Source organism: Sphaeramia orbicularis, chromosome 8 (assembly GCF_902148855.1).
Source record: "Sphaeramia orbicularis chromosome 8, fSphaOr1.1, whole genome shotgun sequence".
Classification (NCBI taxonomy): Eukaryota; Metazoa; Chordata; class Actinopteri; order Kurtiformes; family Apogonidae; genus Sphaeramia; species Sphaeramia orbicularis.
In genome coordinates, this window is record NC_043964.1 from 50,206,764 (window position 1) to 50,226,324 (window position 19,561).

General features: G+C 36.3%; 2 protein-coding genes across 5 annotated transcripts in view; both read right to left on the reverse strand.

Moving 5' to 3' along the window:
• The window catches only part of gspt1l (G1 to S phase transition 1, like), a 23,858-nt gene extending 18,517 nt beyond the window's left edge, over positions 1 to 5,341 (reverse strand). The window contains exons 1-2 of one of the 2 annotated variants that reach the window (XM_030141229.1): positions 4,896 to 5,340; positions 3,214 to 3,258 (exon numbers count right to left, since the gene is read on the reverse strand). In XM_030141229.1, coding sequence (XP_029997089.1) covers positions 3,214 to 3,258; positions 4,896 to 5,088 — 238 coding nt within the window. In that variant the 5' untranslated portion in view covers positions 5,089 to 5,340. Of the gene's footprint in view, positions 1 to 3,213; positions 3,259 to 4,895 lie in introns of both variants that reach the window. The other variant, XM_030141230.1, reaches the window with a different exon arrangement.
• Positions 5,342 to 13,813: 8,472 nt separating this feature from the next.
• Positions 13,814 to 19,561, reverse strand: part of pdxdc1 (pyridoxal-dependent decarboxylase domain containing 1) — a 49,812-nt gene continuing 44,064 nt past the window's right edge. For 2 of the 3 annotated variants that reach the window (XM_030141961.1, XM_030141962.1), the window contains exons 23-24: positions 16,584 to 16,682; positions 13,814 to 15,249 (exon numbers count right to left, since the gene is read on the reverse strand). In XM_030141961.1, coding sequence (XP_029997821.1) covers positions 15,002 to 15,249; positions 16,584 to 16,682 — 347 coding nt within the window. In that variant the 3' untranslated portion in view covers positions 13,814 to 15,001. The remainder of the gene's footprint in view (positions 15,250 to 16,583; positions 16,683 to 19,561) is intronic. The other variant, XM_030141963.1, reaches the window with a different exon arrangement.

Sequence of the window (19,561 nt, forward strand, 5' to 3'; positions counted from 1 at the left end):
AAATGGTTCCTGAAAGTAGAGAACGCAAGCTTTGCTTTCACATATGGTCTATTATGGTAGGCTATTATATCCACAACAGCTGTCTAGTTTCAGACAAACATATCAGCGCAACCTACATTTTTTTCATGCACACTTCGCTTTATTTTAACTACTGAACAGTTTACTCAACTTTAAAAAAATCCAAAACTTTGCTGAACAAAAAGACCTTCCGGTTTCCACTGATATTCGGAATATTACAGTAGTCAAAGGCACTGCACCACAGCAGCCTGTGCAATGTGGGAGCAGAGGAAAGGGAGATGAAACAGAAGGGATTTTTGTTTTACACAGATTTTCTTTGTCGTGTTTCACTTTTACTGAAGTTTGCTTTATTGTCATGATTTCCATTGTTTTTTTTTTTTTTACTGTTTTTATCGAGTTTGTTTATTTTTGTTGATACATACATTCAAACATGTTGAGGAGGTCCACAAGAAAGAAAACACCACCCAACAGATTTGCAGATGGAGGAAATACAACTGAATCTGAGTGAGTAAGTAGTAAAGACTGTTTAGTCTTTTTGTTTCACTCCATTTTGCTACGTCACTACTATATACTACTACTGCTGCTGCTATTAATACTACTGCCTTATTACTGTTATTAATAAATGTCATTATTATTGTTATGTATTCATTCATTTATTTTAATGACATACCATTGCTTGTATTGTGATTCTAGAAACTAGTGTTATACTTATTTATTTTTTATTCTTCAGAACTGTCTTTGAGATAAATCTGATGTGATCTTTCATTTTTAGGATGTTTTTTGATGAAGGGACATTGACACTAATGGAGATTTGTGTATTCACCTGAATGGCAAGTCTGCAAATCCACAAGTACTGTAGAGATGAAAAAAAAACAAAGGGCCAGCAAGGGAAGAAAGCAGTGCACTGGAGGCCTTTGTTTACAGCTGAAGAGGAACTGCTTTTGTGAGTTCAACCAGGTGTAAAACAGCTGGACTGATTTAAAAAAAAAAAAAAAAGGAAAAAAGAACAACAAAACAAAGAGAGACCCAAGACAAATGCCGCGTTTCCACTACATGGAACCGGCTCAACTCGGGTACCAGGTCCTATTCCTGGAGACCATTTCCATTACAGGATACTACAGACTTTACAGTACCTGGACGTCATAGCGATGTGGCGTGTTACTTCTGTGTCGTCTGCACAGAGAGTTGCTGATAAACTCGCTCGCTGCGTGTTGTCTCATCAAGCTTACACTGAATTTTTACGTCGACAACCCATGGTCTAGTTTTGCAGGCTGTCATCATGTGGATTAACCTTCCGCTACATTTTCTATAAACTTACTGATCTGTTTTTTGTAAAATGGCGAGTCACAGAGACGACTCTGACCAATCAGCGGTCTCCAGTGTTTACACGTCACGTTTTAGTATCTGGTCCCCAGTCCTGGAACCTCGGTGAAGGTGATACCAAAAAATTATCAGATTCCAGGCCCTTTTTCGTAATGGACACACAAAAAGGCCGAGTCGAGTTAATACCATGTAGTGGAAACGCAGCATAAAACTACTGGGCCAAAATTCAAATCTTGTTGTTCAGTGTGTTAAATTTCAGTTCATGTTAAACATCCTAAATGCTTTTTTGACATATTTTCTGAGTGCTTTATTCAGTAAAAACCTGTAAAATGTTATTCCCGTTTTTGTCTTTTTTGGTACTTATACCCCATCATGATACCTAAAACACACAGTAAAGCAAAACAACTGCCTGATGTTGAAAATAGAATTAGTCCTAAAAAACAGAATACAAGCACATACTCACAGCTGATTTTATAACGCTTCTACTGCTGAAATTTGTGATATTGTGTCACTTCTCAAAAACAAGCAATTTCTAGTTCATTCTGAACACAAAGTTTGTACACAAACTAATGCTATGATTCTAGATGTTACAGGCAATGGAAAATGAACATGGGTGATGCGGCCAAAACCTTCTATTGTAAAGCAACGTATATACATCATTATTATTATTTATTTATTATGAGAACCTTCATGCAAATTATTTTTTGCCAACACTACAAGGGCTGAGCATGAAAATTACTCTAATATTTCTGTAAAGATGGATTAATTTTGAACTTTACTACATACAGTTGATAAATAACAATGAACTGAGTAATACATTGCTTGGGAATCATGATGTCAAAGCTAATAGAAATAGATCATAACTACAAGTCAGACAAAATAATGTCACCTTAGTGTTCATTATAGCTTTGAGACATGGCACCTAGTCTGAAACCAAACTGTGGTCAAAAATAAAAGATTCATGGAGAACCCTGAATCCTCTAGCGTTTAGTGAGAACGGACAACGGAGATGTGTCCAGTCCACTGGACACTTAAAAGGTGCAATATTTAAGGTGAAGACTTATATATATATACACACACACGCATACATATACATATAGATATATACATACACACGCGATTTCTATCTACTGTCTAGGTTGTCTATATTCATTCTATGTAAAAGACTAAGATTCAAGTTCTTATTTTTCCAGTCTTTCGTGTTTTCCTATTTCTTTCTACAGCAGCCACAGAGTGCAACACTAGCTTGTGTTAGTTTGTGCTGAATTCACTAACATTAACGGTACAGTTTCCAGCACAAATTCCACATGACCACACAAACATGAGCAAATGTTAACTAGAGAATTCAATTTGAAGACACCTGAAAAGTTATACTTCCAAATTCATTGGTTAGGCCTGGAGGACATGTTTACTTGACATTATACAACTGTTCTGCCATTTAAGAAATGCACTTCACCCTATTTCTCATAAAAAACATAAATAAAACCTCTGTCTGTTTTCAATGTTTAGGAACAGTAGACTGAGGGATGTGCAAATTAAGACCCAGATAAGATTCAACTCACCAGTTGGTTTGTGCATAAACACTAACGTCACACTTTTAATATCAAAATCTTTTCCAAGTGACAGATGTCAAATGATGAAGTTATGTAAAGCCGTAACATCAAAGGACCAGGCATGTAAGGGGAGGGGACAAAGCATTTAGAGAAAACTGAACTTCTGTAATTGGGTCTCATTACCCATATGATGTAACTGCCTCTATAGGCTTTGTTAATTCCATCTGCTCAGTGTGGGACTGCATGTCTGTACAATGAGGCACGCAACAGTCGCATGTATGCGACACATACACAGAGGGATGCCTGCCTCCATACATACCAGCACTTTCTGACACCTCCATGGTGGATATTGCTTCAACAGCAACTGTGAAAAGAAACAATGGCTCTGTTAATGTTTAAGTTAAATTCTAAGTTGCAGAACCTGTTCCACCAGCTTCAGGCCAGTCACTTAAAGGGTTTCCCTTGTACACCATGAGCAGATGTTCACACAGACCACCTCAACTCAGGCCTGGAGGCTGACCCTCATCCACTTCGATCAATTGCCAACATTTTCCAAGAATCTCAATACCTTTCCATGCCATTTTCTCCACTAATAAAATAATTGCTATTTTCCCCTTTTCTTTACATTTCCCACAACACAAAATGTTTCAATGTTTTGCTATTTTATTATAATCATGCATACTAACATGTTTAACACCCTTTAATTACATGGAATTGTCTCCATTTTTAAAATGCAAGACTGTTGAGGTCCTTGCCTAACTATAAATAAGTGTCTCAAACTACAAATAACTGACTTTTATCTTCTTTTTATCTGGTTGAATAAGAGCTCACTTTGCACACATGGTCATTTCCCTTCATTTCCTGACTTAATGTTGCACAAAATAAAACTGAACAAAATACGTATTAAATCCTGAAACCAGACTTCAGCTTTTTGTCTTATTATGCCTATTGCATCATTTGCGCCATGTTAGGTCTGTTACCATATGTTCTAGTTTTGAATCAGTATCTTATCTTATACAGATTAAACATATAGTACTGGCTGGTAACCATCTGGCCTCTTCAAACTTTACTCGCGACCACAAACCACCCTTAAACTTCAAAGAAACGAGACTTCATTATTTGTAATGATTAGGGCATTCGTTGACGTTAATATTTTCAATGGTAATGTTTCTGCCCAGCCCTACTAGGGAACACAAATCTCCATTGGTAATAGCTTTATCATCTATAAAATGATAACGTATATGGGGCAGACGCCACCGAGCAACAAACACGTTGTTCAGTCAGCTCTTTGGGAGGTCTCCAAATGTGAGAAATTACATTGTTTCTATGATGAACGTCGTGATACAAGAGCATTTGACCTCGTTTGTGTGTCTGCTACGACTTCCAGTGGTTTGCAGCAACATTACATTTCACTGCGTTAGAACAAGATCCACCTCATGCCAAACATTGCTTCTCATCAATTTCTTTCCAATGACGAGCTTTGCTTCTTATCAGATGAAAATGGACGTTACACAATTACAACAGGACGAGTATCGGCAGTTCTCAATAGCTCCTATTTATGGATACCGTGTACTAATACATGTTTAAGATGTAATAACCACACGTATAACACGAGAGGTTACTGTTCAAAATACGAAACCACACCAGCCAACGAACAAGTTAGCTAACAAACTAGCTACCGCCGGCTGGCTTATCAAGCTAATGCCGGCTGAGTTGGTAACTTTACAGACAGTTAGGACAGCGCCAAACAACAAACAACACCTTTATATTAACAAGTTACACAATGAATGCCATATAGTGCAATAAACACGGATGGAGCAGTTGGCTCTTAATTTGCTGCTAACGTAAGAGCAGCTAGCTGGTTTGTCGCGCTACATGGAACGCGTGTCTATAAAGATGACACGCTAGCTAGTGAGCTAGCATCTACCCAACCCAGGTTCCCGTTAACCGCTAGCTAACAGCCACTAGCTAAAAGCTAGCTCCCAACGTGACTGAACTTACCAGCAGCGTCGAGATTTTCCGAGTGTGCTTTCATGGCAAAAGCCGGAACAAATTCAGCGGCATTTACATTGGGCACAAACGGTTTAGCGTTCACATTTAGGGTTGTGAACGCGGGTTCAAGTTGTCCGTCGATTGTGGCCTCCACATCGTCCTCTTGTTCCCAGGAATCAGGGGCAGTGTCTCTCGGGTCCATCGTGGGTCTTGGATTTTCAGAACTGTGAGATTTGAGCTACGCAGTTCTCAGTCTACGTAAATGTCCACCCAAAACCCGATGTTATGGTCGCCCCAAGAGTTGAGTGAAACCGTCCCAACTGAGAGCGTTATGTTTTATCTCCGATTTAGGTGAAATAACGCGGCCGGTTTCTGTCGGGTGAGACGCCAAAGGAGGATATTCGACTCAGCACTCCCAGAGACCGTCCGCGTGAGCTAATGCGTCCAGTCAGTCAGCGAACTACGCGCAATGACCTCTGGGATATGAAGTCTTACCTTAAATCGAACAGTTATTCAGCGTTGAAAAGACTCAAAGCGGCAAAAACTACATTTCCCAAAAAAATAGTTAGAATCAGTTTACGTCAACATTCGCTGACCTTTTCAAGAACCGCAGATTCGCTTCACGTTTTGTTAATGGAGAATGTCTTTTGAAAGCTTGTTAATACAACTTAACTGACTCATTTGTAGTGTCTGCACTGCCAACTATTGGTGAACCTAAAGTCATATTTTAAACAGCCCACGTTTTCATTCACGGCCATTGGTGTGCAACTTTTTTCCCACTAATTTAAGAAACTAAATATTTTATATGACACAACATAATTCTTGAAACGATGAAAGAATGACAACAGCAGCTGTCTGATTAAAAAAAAAGTTTGATTTTTGCAACACACACATCTTAACAACTATTACTAAGCTATCCCATTTGAATTTCCCTTTCAACCATGAATGTATTTCAACTGCATTTGGATACAAGAGGTGTATCACAGCTTTGGAATAAGTCAACTACACTGAGGAACCAAAAACAAAACACAGCATAGTGATTTAAGGCCCTGATTACCCGCAAATTTAAACCCATCAACACAGAACAGATAAACAGATCTTGTTAAACGTCTTTGATTTAGTCAATTTTTATATGATACAACTTTTGTATAAAACTAACAAAAATGAGCTACCTGCCAATATTCAGAGACTACTTAGACAGAGAGAGAGAGAGAGAGAGAGAGAGAGAGAGAGAGAGAGAGAGAGAGAGAGAGAGAGAGAGAGAGAGAGAGAGAGAGAGAGAGAGGAGTCAAACTGTGTGAATGGGTTGGGGATAAAACATGAATTGCTATTGTTATAGTGATAAGGTTGATGGCAATAATAATGATCTTGTTCTTCCATAGGTAAATAGTAAATAAGTAAATATATGGATGTAATTATAATAATATTATTATTTTATATTATATGTTGGTGGTGGTAGTAATAAGAATAATGTTATTTTTGGTATTGTTTTGATCAAATAATACCTATATATTGATGTAATATAATAGATATACAGTGTATATAGTTATATGCATTTATATATGTATACCTGTGTGATTATGTACTATAGTCTGTGGAACAAGAAGTGGAGGTAGGCTTTCTTCCTACTCTCTTTCAGACATGACTACTATGCTTACTTTGTTGTTGTTGCACGTCTGAAACAAAATCATTTACCCTGGGTCCAAGACATTCCAAAATATTTTGTGGGTTTCAATGTCACTTTTGACATTAAACCATGTGAATACAAGTCTAGCCATAAGAAAATGGACAATACATTAAAAGACACCTAAGGGTGTAAACATCAGAGGACACAAACAACCCAACCTGCTTGTTCAAGGTACATTCACTTTGTCATGATTCCTATCATTCATTTCTACACTCATGACTTACTTGTCTGTTTTATAGAAAAGTTGCACCTTTTGACCTGTCAACAAATGTAATTTAATAAAAACAAAGAAAAAGCCATCATGAACACCAAAATTCATCACAGAACTGAAGTAACACTGTTGGGATCATATCTGTCATTTGTTTGTATACATGTACATGTTGTTGCTACCTGTGTCCAGTAATGTACGTCATTCCAAACTCATATGAATGTATCTTTAAACCAAGATATAAAACTCTTCTTCTTCTCTTTAAAGTCTTAAAATACATGAAATACATGCCCTGTGTGTCAAACCAGAAAAAGAAAAACTGATCACTAATTATGTTGATGAAAATAAAAAGTTTTCATGGTATATAAAGGTATTTTCATCTTTTATCAGCATGTTTCAAGTTGTATCAAGATGTTTTCATTTTATAAAAATGTTTTCATGGTATAATAAAATATTTTCAAGATGTTTTTATCAAGCTATTTTTATGTTATAAGGTGATGTTATAACATGAAATGTTAAATTTCACAAGATATTTTTGTTTTCACGACATGTAACATTTTAACTGAATAAACTGTTATAACAAGAAATGCTTTGAACAATTCATTATGTTAAATAATGTATGTAATTCTAACATGAAATATGTTATTATAACGTGGAAGACACCTTTTTGTAACCGTGAATTTACATTTAATTTCAACATGAACTTTGTTTTGTGACAACACAGAGATTTGACCTTTCTCTTGTTCTTTTTTTTATTGCTTTGCTTGAAAACCAAATGTTTCAGTCGGATGGAAGAGACCACCCGACATTAAGACCACAACGTGCCCCTGTGCTGTTGAAAGGGTTGGTGTAATGTAAACTAAAGGCAGAAAACATTCCAGAAAAAAGACTCTTATTAAATACAGTCATTCAGACATGGACAGAGCATTTTATCATATCAAATCACAGGTCATATTTCTTCATCAGAGATGTCCTTCGAGGATAAAAAATATTCATTTAGCTTTGCAATATAATCACAGAACAGAAAATAATCATAATTAAGTAGTTCTACTTCATTTACACCATATTAGACCCCAAATAAAGGACAGTAGGAAAGTAATTATCTACAGAACAAGTGCAATAAAGCCCATATCTTCCTCATTGTGTTCATTTCTGCATCAGAGCAATGAGAAAGTCATTACAGTAAATGCTCTACCAGAGTCTGCTCAAAGTGCTGCATGTGTTCGGCATGTTTGGACATCGGTCTTTGTCTTCATTTTTTTGGACATTTTTGGTTACCATTTAGGAACGACTATCAACACCTATGTGTGCGTTTTCACTCACTTCACGTTGTCAAATAGTGAGGATTTGCTTCTAAACCTCTGACAAACAAAATTTTGACACAGTTCTTAGTGGCCTCTCATATTAGCTGTGTTTCCATAAAACATCAAGTGAATTTCAAGTGAATTTTAAAATGTTGCAAAAAGAAAACTTAGCTAGACTGCATCATGTAGCTACGAGATTCTGCTGTAAGCTAGGTTACACTTCTCTCTCATAAATAGAGTAACAGAAGTAGAGCGTTTTGTTGTTGCTTTAATCTACAATGACTGTGATGTTTTTTTTGTTTTTTTTTTTCTTTGTTGAGACCAAGGAATATTTCGGTCTCCTCATCAGTTTTACTTTTGGTTACCAGATATGTTTTCACAGTTTAGTGGAGTACAGCTAATCAGTTATGAGTTAAATTTCAGAATTTATTCAAAAAAGTCTTTTAAATTTTGCATGAACATTTTTTTATGTGACTCTGTAAATGCAAATTGAGGATGCTTATGGAAAAACAACTCTTGTCCCTAGTTTTTGGACTGACACTCAGAAAATATAACTTCTTGACCTTCAGTTGAGACAAATCCAATCCCAGTGTCTTGAGGTGCAACTAACGATTCATCTTGTGATTATTTTCTCAATTAATGAATGAAATGTTCAGTCTTACAAAAGTCAAAGAGTGAAAAAGTATTTCCAGAAAGTACCTGTGAGTAGAGCATGTACTACAGGGGTGTCAAACTCATTTTAGTTCTGTGGCCACTTACAGCTCAGTTTAACCTCAAGTGGGCTGGACCAGTAAAATAATAACACAATAACTTTTTTTTTTTGGCTTTGTTTTAGTGGAAAAAGTTAAATTACAGTATGAAAATGTTTACATCTCAATGCGAATAACCTGAATATCCATGAACAACCTGAAATTTCTTAAGTGAATTTTTACAATATTATGCCTCAGTTTATCACTTAGTCTGTGCATTACAACTTACAGATCACCGTGGATCCACAAATACACAAAACATTTAATAACAGGCGTCTGGAACTGAAAAATATCGCATTCATTTTATGATCAAAACAACGTGTCAAGACTCAGTGACACTACTGATTGTCAGTGTCTTCTGTGTAATTTTTGAACTTTGCAACTGCATCGCACGGGCTGGACTGAACCCTCTGGAGGGCCGGTTTTGGCCCACAGGCCGAATGTTTGACACCCCTGATGTACCACACAGGCCCAGGTCTTACACCAGCCTAGTCCTTTGCTGCATGTCACGCCCGCTCTCTGTGTTCTTAATACAGAAAAAATGCCTGAAAATACAATGTATCTGGAAAAATGTTTCCACAAACTCAAGAAGTTTTCCAGCTCAGATGTAGTCAGTTCACTGTCATTGTCTTGGAAAGAAGAGGAAATAATTTAACAGGCTGGAATCTGAATGACTTAAACAATAATCTGTAATAGCTGACATCTTAAACATTTATTGATTAAATGCTGCAGTATCTTTAAAAACAATTTTGTTACTGACACTGGAGTTTGAGGTGTCTTACAACAATTAATGTTTAAAACGTGTTTTATAAACTGTATGTATAATACACCCCTTCCTTCTGTCAGTCTCTCTGATCACTCCAAATCAAATGATGAGTTGAATTGGATGTTTTTTCACACCAGTGTGTAAAAAGTGAAGCCTCTTTTTCAAGTGGGTCAAGAGGGTCAAACCTTAACGATACATAATGACAGCTTTCAATCAGGTATTTAACCCTGCCTTCTAAAAACACCTGTAAGAGGTCAAACCCTCCCACCCACCACGGAGATGTTCTACAGACTCAGTCCAGAGAAGTGGTACACTTCATGTTTTCTCTCGGACAAAATGCTGAGAGGCAGTTATGGAACTGTGTAAAGTAGGTTTGTGAATTGTCCAAAAAAGTGCAAAAACACACCAACATGGCACTTGAAGTGTTTAAAGGGTGATCCTCAGTCCACAGGGAGCACTTTGACTCAGGTCTAGCAGGGTGTTTTGGCAGTAGAAAGAAATCTTCCTCACAAGTTGACATACCCACAAATCAATGCTCTTCTGTGACTAAAGGCCACTTTTTGCTCAAACTACATCACTGAAAACAATAAAAAATACATGACAATAAAAAAGTTGCAAGTGCAATTCTAAAGGGAGTTGAGCTGTGGCTGAAGTTTGTGTTGATGATGGAGCATCAAGGCCACTGCTCAGGTTACTGTTTGACATTCTGTCCTGCTTTATAAGGAATTATTCTCTAAGGCTGTCTTTCCTAAACCTAAGGTAGGGACCAAAGTGTTCTTGGGTTGACAATTTAAATACTTAGCAATGCTATGACATCTGTTAGTGTAGCTAGAGTTAATGTTGCGTTTCACTGTTAGAAGCAAATTGCTGATGTTATCTTCCTAGCAGTTGTTGCTTCGCAATCTGTGGTGTTGTAAATTTAATTAATGTTATCTTGGTTTATACAACTTATGTAATGCAGAGTTAAATTATTTCTCATTAAATAAATATGCTTTTCGTTTGTGAAGAGTGTAAAATAAATGGTGGAGGATGTAGTACATCAGCTCCATTTTCGTCAATAAACATCAGCTCTGGACACAAATGTTATCTCATGTTAATTTGTTAGCTCTCTAGGTAACTGTAGCTTGCTAGCTAATGCTGTGTATTTATGATGTATGTGTAATGTGCAATTGATGAAGAAAGTTGAATATTGAATATATTAACAACTGTTGCCAATGAAATCAAAGTTGACATTTACATTAAGTTTCTTCAAATCCCAGAAATTATTTTAACATGATACTGATAGGATTTTTTCATTAAAACACTACAGTAGATGTGTTACAGTATAACTATACATATATATATATATATATATATATATGTATATATATATATATATATATATATATATATATATATATATATGTATATATATATATATGTATATATATATGTATATATATATGTATATGTATATATATATGTATATATATGTGTATATATATATCTATATCTATATATATATATATGTATATATATATGTATATATATATGTATATGTATATATATATGTATATATATGTGTTATATATATATCTATATATATATATATATATATATATATATATGTATATATCTATCATCTATATATTATATATATATATATATATATGTATATATATATATATATATATATATACATATATATATATATATATATATATATATATATATATATATATATATATATATATATATATATATATACATATATATACATATATATATATATATATATACATATATATATATACATATATATATATATACATATATATATATATATATACATATATATATATATATATATACACATATATATACATATATATATACATATACATATATATATACATATACATATATATATACATATATACATATATATACATATATATATATATATATATATATACATATATATATACATATATATATATACATATATATATATATATATATATATATATATGTACATGTTATGTGATATTTTCCAGGTTTTAATGAACTATATTGTTAGTAAAAAGCTGTTCGTGAAATTAGTTTTTCATTTTAGAGACTTTTTACATTTTAACAAAGCAAGTTATGTTACAACATGAAATATTTTAATACATCAAGTTCTCAAAGAGTTTCACATGTTGCACCTAAATACCAAATGTGGAGATCAGATGATTTGGTGAAGAGTATTTACGCTGATGCTGATGGACAGACACAGATGCACAGATACACAGGGTAGGGTATAAAAGTGCATGAGAATATGTGATAGATATGGGGTTTTGGGGTTTTTTTGGGGAAAGTTGCAGCTGTATTTTTTTTTCTTTTTTTTTTGCAGTTTATGCCTTATTCTTTATCTGACTTTCTGAGCAGTGGCCATGATCCTCCATCCCAGTATTTCAGTGTTAGTGAACGCATGAGTCAGGTGTTTGTAAGCAGGTAACTGTTACTATCAGTAGTTATTTCTTTTATTAAATAGTCAAATTTTACATAAAACTCTTATTGTCTGATACAGATTTAATTAGAAATGATTACTGTGAATAACTGGATGGATTAGATAGACTATATTATCTGTGCAGATTATATACATACATAACTCTACCGAGCTGCTCTCTTTCCAGTTGCATGTTGGGAGTGAATAGATGGTCCTGAATCAGATTTATTTTTAAAGCTACAAAAAAATCTTCAATGTGCAATATAGCATCTTGTATCAGTGTTAATAGCTACACAAAGCTGGAGGGAAAAATCCACCCTAAAACGCTGTCAGCGGCATATTGCTTACATTCTGTTATTGTAGTCTTGGGATTCCTTGGACGCGATGTGACACAATGTTCTGTCAAAATTCTTTAACAGAGCAGGTGAAACTTTGGATTTTAGATGGAATGAAGGCCACTCACATTCCCCCATTGGAAGTGGTTCTGAAACATCAGCCGCTGCGCCAAAATATTAAAGCACATAGGAACAACAATCTGTATTCAAACCAAAAGCAAAGCTACGTTTTGCGCTGTGTAATTACATAAAAAAATCTATGCAAAAATGTGAATCGACCATAGATTGGATCATAAAGTGAATGGTGCCCCTGAATTGACGTTTTTGCAGCCAGGAGTTTCCACATCTTGTTGGGGACAGAAAATAGTTGGATAAAATGGTGGGGCTGTTGGGAGAGTGAGCTAATTCTCAATACTAACTTACTAACACAGTAAAAGAGTAAACGTCATCAAACGTTTACTTAAAACAGTAATTTGATGGTGGAGTGAGTGTAACTTATTGACTTCAACTACAGTAGAGCTATCTGTATTTATTCAATTAACACAAGCTCTTACACAGCAGATATCAAACCCTCCCATTTACCCTCAAATGTCAATAATGGAGAAATGATTTTAAGATTAACCTGATTGATTATTAGAGGTTCCAAATAAATGAGAACAGAATGACTCTTGGGAAAAAGTTAATAACTGAGTATTTTTAGAGGGAATTTCAATGTCAGGTTATGGGAGCCTCTCATCAGTGATATTATACTTTAAAATACTCCCTTCAGTCCATACTCGGATACAACAGCGTATTAGGGCCACATAAGAAAATAAAAACTTGTCACTGTGTTGTAAAGTAGTAAAATATCGAGATAAAACCCGTAATTTTATGAAAATAAAGTCCAATACAAAAGGGGTCATAATTTTATGAGAATAAAGTCGTAATATTTCATGAATAAAGACATAATATCATGAGAACAAAGTTGTAGTTTTAAAAAAAACTCATAATTTAACAAAAATAATGTACTTTTATTGAAGTCATCGTATTTCAAAAATAAAGCCACAATATTACGAGAATAATATCATAATTTAAAAACAGGTGGGAAAAAATATCAATTTACAAGAATAAAGTCGTACCCACTTGTCGCATGATGGAGAACTTGGAACATTTTGTGAGGTTCTACTTTCATTTGGGGTTTACACACAAAGGCCAAATACTAAGTCTATTAGCTCTGCCCATCATCAACATATTAACATTAGTCTAAGGACTTTAAAGCCAGTTCGCTGTAACTGGAAACTCTGTCATCAACAAGGCTTAAGACTTACAATTTCTAAATTATGACTTTTTATTGCACTTTTGCAAATTTATTTTCAAAATATTATGACTTTAATCACATAAAAGTACATTATTTTTGATAAATTATGAGTTGACTTTTTTCTCATAATATTCTGACTTTATTCTCTTAAAACTAAGACTCATTTTCTATTCGATTTTATTCTCATAAAATTAAGGGTTTCATCTCAATAATTTTCTGCTTTATTCTCATCGTGACAAGTGTTTTTAATTGTCTTACGTGGCCCTAATACGCTGTCCTATTCAGATATAATAGGTGACAATAATGCACCTTAATGCAGCTGTTACTCTTCTGCAAAATAAAGAAAATCAGGAAGCTTGTTGCGAGGCGACCTGCTCCATCTGTAAATATTAATGACTTATTAAGATGTAATGAACACACAATTCTCATTTTCATGATTGGACACTATTACAGTCTGGACCTTTAATTACTACTATGACTTGTACTTTACTATGAACAAAACTGGCTGTTAAGGGCAAAGACTCACATCTGACAAAAACACTCATGTGGTCGTATTCACACAAGCTACACAAGCTGGTTAATGGTGCCTTTGCATTTGGTTGGAACACAGCATTAATTCCCATCCACACCAAGAACTATAACTGTAACTAAAACAATTAAGATTTTCAAGTCATTCTAACTCAAATGGATAGAAGAGTCCACATCACAAATACAGTATGACCATGAGGACAGAGGAGAGCAATATTATTGGAATCACTTTGAGCAATTTGGTCATAATACAACAATTAATAAGACGATAAAGAAGAATAAGGAAACAGCAGCAAGGACATAATGTGATTCCATTCTTCCTCATGTACGTTTACTCTTTTTCCAAAAAGTAAAAAAAAAAAAAAACACCTCAAGTGAATGAAAAAAAACTGTGTTGCAAACTTCATTCCAGACACACACCTAAAGTGAGTTTTATGGATAGAGCACAAGAAAGACATGGAGGTTGACACTCTGCACACAGTTTACCTCAGCTGTAGCTGCTGTTTACACTATGTTACCATTCATTAGTGTGGAAGCTCACTATGTAATAGTCATCATTAGTTAGAGTTGTTGGTGTGGAAGGCCCTTTAAAGCGTCCTGAGGTGGATTTTTCCTTAACTGTGACCTGACAGTCCTGAGGACAAACAGAACCAATGTAGTTCAATTGGCTTCCTTTCAGAACCGAAAAAGTTACAATTCCTTTTTTTAAACTTCTGTGTGACTCTTGGGTTTGGACTGGTGGACTGGACGACACCTGAAATGCACTGAGCGCTCCTATCTGCTGCTCAGCTCCACTGTTGGGTTGTCAGCGGTGCTCTCCTCTGAGGCCTCCTGAGCCTCCAGCCCAGTGGACTGCTGGCTGTCCTCCGAAGAGTAGGAGGCGTCAGGTGGAGAGGACTCGGATCCCGGTGGCTGGGTGCTGCTCACAGTGCTGTTCCCCTCCCTGCTGCTCTCCTCAGCCTGTCCTACGGAGCTGGTTTCACTGAAGGAGTCTGCACCCGAACGTCGGAACAACCTCTGACCTATGACAGGAAATGCACAACATAAATGTCAGATCACATGGGCTCTTCTATTTTCCATAATTTGTTCCTCTGCGACTGCTCCTGCTTGTGAAACAGAGGCATGACACACATCTGGATTATAACACAACAGTAGAGGAAATTAACAGGTTAACAGATAATGCAACTGTTGCACACGCCAGATTGGATTTTATGTAATTGTGTGAATTCCAGCTGCTTTTACCAGGGTTCATACAGGCTTCTACAAGTTAAATTTAAGACTTTTTAACACCTTTTTAAGACGACTCAGAACAGAATTTAATGCAGTGTTTTTCAACCTTGGAGTCGGGACCCCACGTGGGGTCGCTTGGAATTCAAAGTCTGAAATTTCTAGTAATTGATTAAAAAAAACAAAAAAAAAACTACTAATAAAAAATATATGGTGAGTTGACAGAGACAATCACAATCCATGAAAGACATGACAAACTCTGAAGCTAAAACTGAAGCACTGTGGTTGTGTTTATCTTTCAAATGTTCATTGTGGTCGGTTTCAGATGCTGCAGCTCTTTCATAATTCATAGTTAAAGTTCTTGTTTGTTCAGTATTAATTGTCAGCCTTGTAAATACACGCTGGACTGACTGTACATACCCTGAAAAAAATAAAGTTCTCACTTTGTGCAGTAATCGCCACCTAGCTTTTCTGCCTCCATCCATAATAATATACATTATATAGACTAAATGTCACCTAAAATTAACGTTTATCTGCAAAATAGTATAGCAAACTATTACATGATCAAAAACAAATTAATTTTCGCAAAAAAAAAAAAGTGTCCGTTTTGAATGTCTGGGGTTGCCTGAAATTTGTGATGTTCAAATGGGGTCACGAGCCAAAAAAGGTTGGGAACCACTGATTTAATGCCTATTTCACATCTTATTTCATGGCCATACTGGCAGAAATTCATGACTCCTAGAATTTAGGAAAATGTATTTCATTACTCCAGCGCCTTGATTGCCATCGTTCTGAGTCATTTCTCACTGAGGGCTACAAAGTTAGCGATAATTGGTTCCTAATTTCAGTATAAATTATCAGGTTGGAACAGGTGGAACTGAGTAGACTAACGTTACTTTCTTTGCAGCTTGGACATTTAACAGACACACTTAAACACAACACAGTCAACCAGTTTATGGCAACAAAACTTAAGACCTACCATATCAAATTGAATACCTTTTAAAGACTTTTTCAAGGTATTAAATGCAGATTTGAAAATTCAAGACTTTTTAAAACCCCGCAGGAACCCTGTTTTACAGTGTTTAGTGCTCTCAGAATGCTTTGCATATTTGAAATTTGATGGTGGTACCAGGTTGTTTCTTTGACGAGATCTTTGGAGTGTCTTCTGTTGAAGGTTTGACTCCCTGGGCCTTTGTGGTGTATGTAATCTCTGTGGAGTCCAGGGAACCTACACACACACATGCACGCACGCACACACACACACACACACACACACACACGTCAGCATTAACATACGCTCATAAACAGTTCTGTACTGTCCTTAAAACACTGTCCACTTGCACATCCTATGCAAACTTAACTCCTTTCTTGTTTAAAGACATGGTTTTCTCATCTTTAGTTGGTAATCATGTAATAATAAAAATAATTTTATTACAGACACAAGTCCATATAACACAAGCCTACAACATACACTCAACATACAGGATAAATAGAATAAAAAGGTGATACAGAATTTGTGCACATTATAAGACATACAGACTACTGCACTAATGCCGTCTCAGTTTAGAAGTGAAACGATCGCAGCTTTTCAGGGGCTGACCACGGTTTCTATTATGTGCTTCTCTGATTTATCCAGGTGACACATAAAACTAAACATCAACTGTTTTAATAGTGCGTCACTAGTTGGCACTCCTGTGGTCGCAAACAATTGACTGGCACTATAACACCAGGGGACACAAAGCAGCAACCTCATTGCATCTTTGAAGGCTACCTTGAGTAATAATGGCTGATTTGAAAAATGTCATATTCCCGAGACCCAGAAACATTTGGGCTTTTTTGCATTAAATAATTGTCTTGATTGGAAACAGCATGATGCAACAGTTTTTGTCAGATACATATTTTATTTTTTATGTCCCTTTAAGTGGCCAGCGTTTTTTTTTTTTTTCTTGTCCCTGACAGAGGACAAAAATGAACTGCTGGGCATCAGGAAGGTATCTTATCATATCATATTTATTTATTATATTTATCATAATTATAATTACACACATCAACTTTTTGCAAACTTTTTTTTTATCTACATTTCCAAATTTTATCCTATTGATAATATTTGTCTAGTACATATTGTACAAATTGCCTTTCTATCTGTATTTAATAGTGTTCATATATATGTGTGTATTTCCTGCTACTTTAATTATACTTGCATGGAGCACCTGTAACACACAATAATTTCCCCTGAGATGAAAACAGTATTAAGATTCTGATTTCAAAAAATCTTTCTCACAAAACACCAGAAAATACAAACGTTTTACACCCCATAACCCAATATACCTCTGATCATTTTCAAGTTGTTCTATTGCTGCATTATTAGGCCTTCTTATGGGCCCACCACCCACAGGAAGAGCCATAGTGGGCTGAGTGGTGACCAGGTGAGGAGGCTCTGGTGGTCTGATCCCTGCTTACCTAAATTGGCACTAGGGACATGGAACTTAAGCTCCCTGAAGGTGGAAGGAGTCTTATGTCGCGTTTCCACTACATGGTATTGGCTCAACTCGACTTGACTGAACTCTGCCCTTTTGTGTTTCCATTATGAAAAAGGACCTGAAATCTGGTATCCGGTACTAGTTTTTTGGTATCACCTCCGCCGAGGTTTCAAGACTGGGGAACAGATACTAAAATGTGACGTGTAAACACTGCAGACCACTGATTGGTCAGAGAGTCGTCTCTGTGACCCGCCGTTTTACAAAAAACAGAAGTGGAAGTTTACAGTAAATATAGCGGTAGGTTAATCCACATGATGACAGCCTGCAAAACTACACCATGGTTTGTCGAGGAGGTTCAGACATAAAAATTTGGCATGAGCTTGACGAGACAACACACAACGAGCAAGTTTATCAGCAACTCTCTGAGTAGATGACAGTGAAGTAAGGCGCCACATCGCTATGACGTCCAGGTACTGTAAAGTTGGTAGTGTCCTGTAATGGAAACAGCCTCCAGGAATAGGACCTGGTACCCGAGTTGAGCCAAGTCGAGCCGGTTCCACCTAGTGGAAACGCGGCATTAGTTGGTGTGTCAAGTTGAGGTTGTGCCAGTTCGGTGTAGTTGGGCTCACCTCTTTGCACAGCTCAGACTCTAAAACCAAAAACCAGTGGTGGGGGTGGGGATTACTCAAAGCTCTCCAGGTCAGCGCCTGTGTGTTAGAATTTAGCCCAGTGAACCAGAGGATAGCTCCCCTGTGCCCTCAGATCAGGCTCAGACCTGTTGTCTGCGCTTATGCACCAAACAGCAGTTCAGAATACCGGCCTTCTGGAGTCTCTAGGTGGTGTTCTGGCAGGTGCCCCACATGGGAACTCCATGGGGGCATTGAGATCACCACTGAAGGAATTCGATACTCCCATGGACAATGACAGTGAGACTTGAAGGAGTGTGATTCAGAGGAATGGCCTGCCTGATGCCAGAGGCAGTTCAGGCGTCTGATCAGTATGCCTCCTGACACCTCCTTAGTGAGGTGTTTTGTTTATGTTAAACTGGGAAGAGGCACAAATGCAAACCAAAGATCCACTGGAGGGATTATATCCCTCGGCTGGAGAGGGATGTCTGGGCTTCTTTGTTTAGGTGGCTACCCCTGTTATCAGATCCAGATAAGAGGATGACGATGCACAACAGGCCAAAGATTTGGAAGCAAGGCCAATACATGCCAAACACTTAGAAGGAACTTCAAGTTTCTGTTCACAATGCCTGAACTGAATGAATTCTGTGGTTTTTGGAATGTATTTACTGCATGATCAGACTTGGTTTTTCTTGACATCAACCATTTTTATGATGTTACCAGACTGGTGCTGAATAAATATTAATAAATGAAAAGAAGCACTTAGTTTTAGGGTTGAGAAGGTTTGAAAGAGTCACAACTTCAATGATCACAGCTTGCATTATTGACTTTAACTCATTGGCTTTTGAGAGTTTGCAAACTCTCATAATGAATCCCAATAAATCTCAGGTGTTTTCATATCTACTGTGTTTCTAAGATACTGTTAGAAACACAGCAATGCAACGTAATGGAGCTGACCTGCTCTGTCTGTAGATATAAACCATTCATTCTAAAGAAATGAA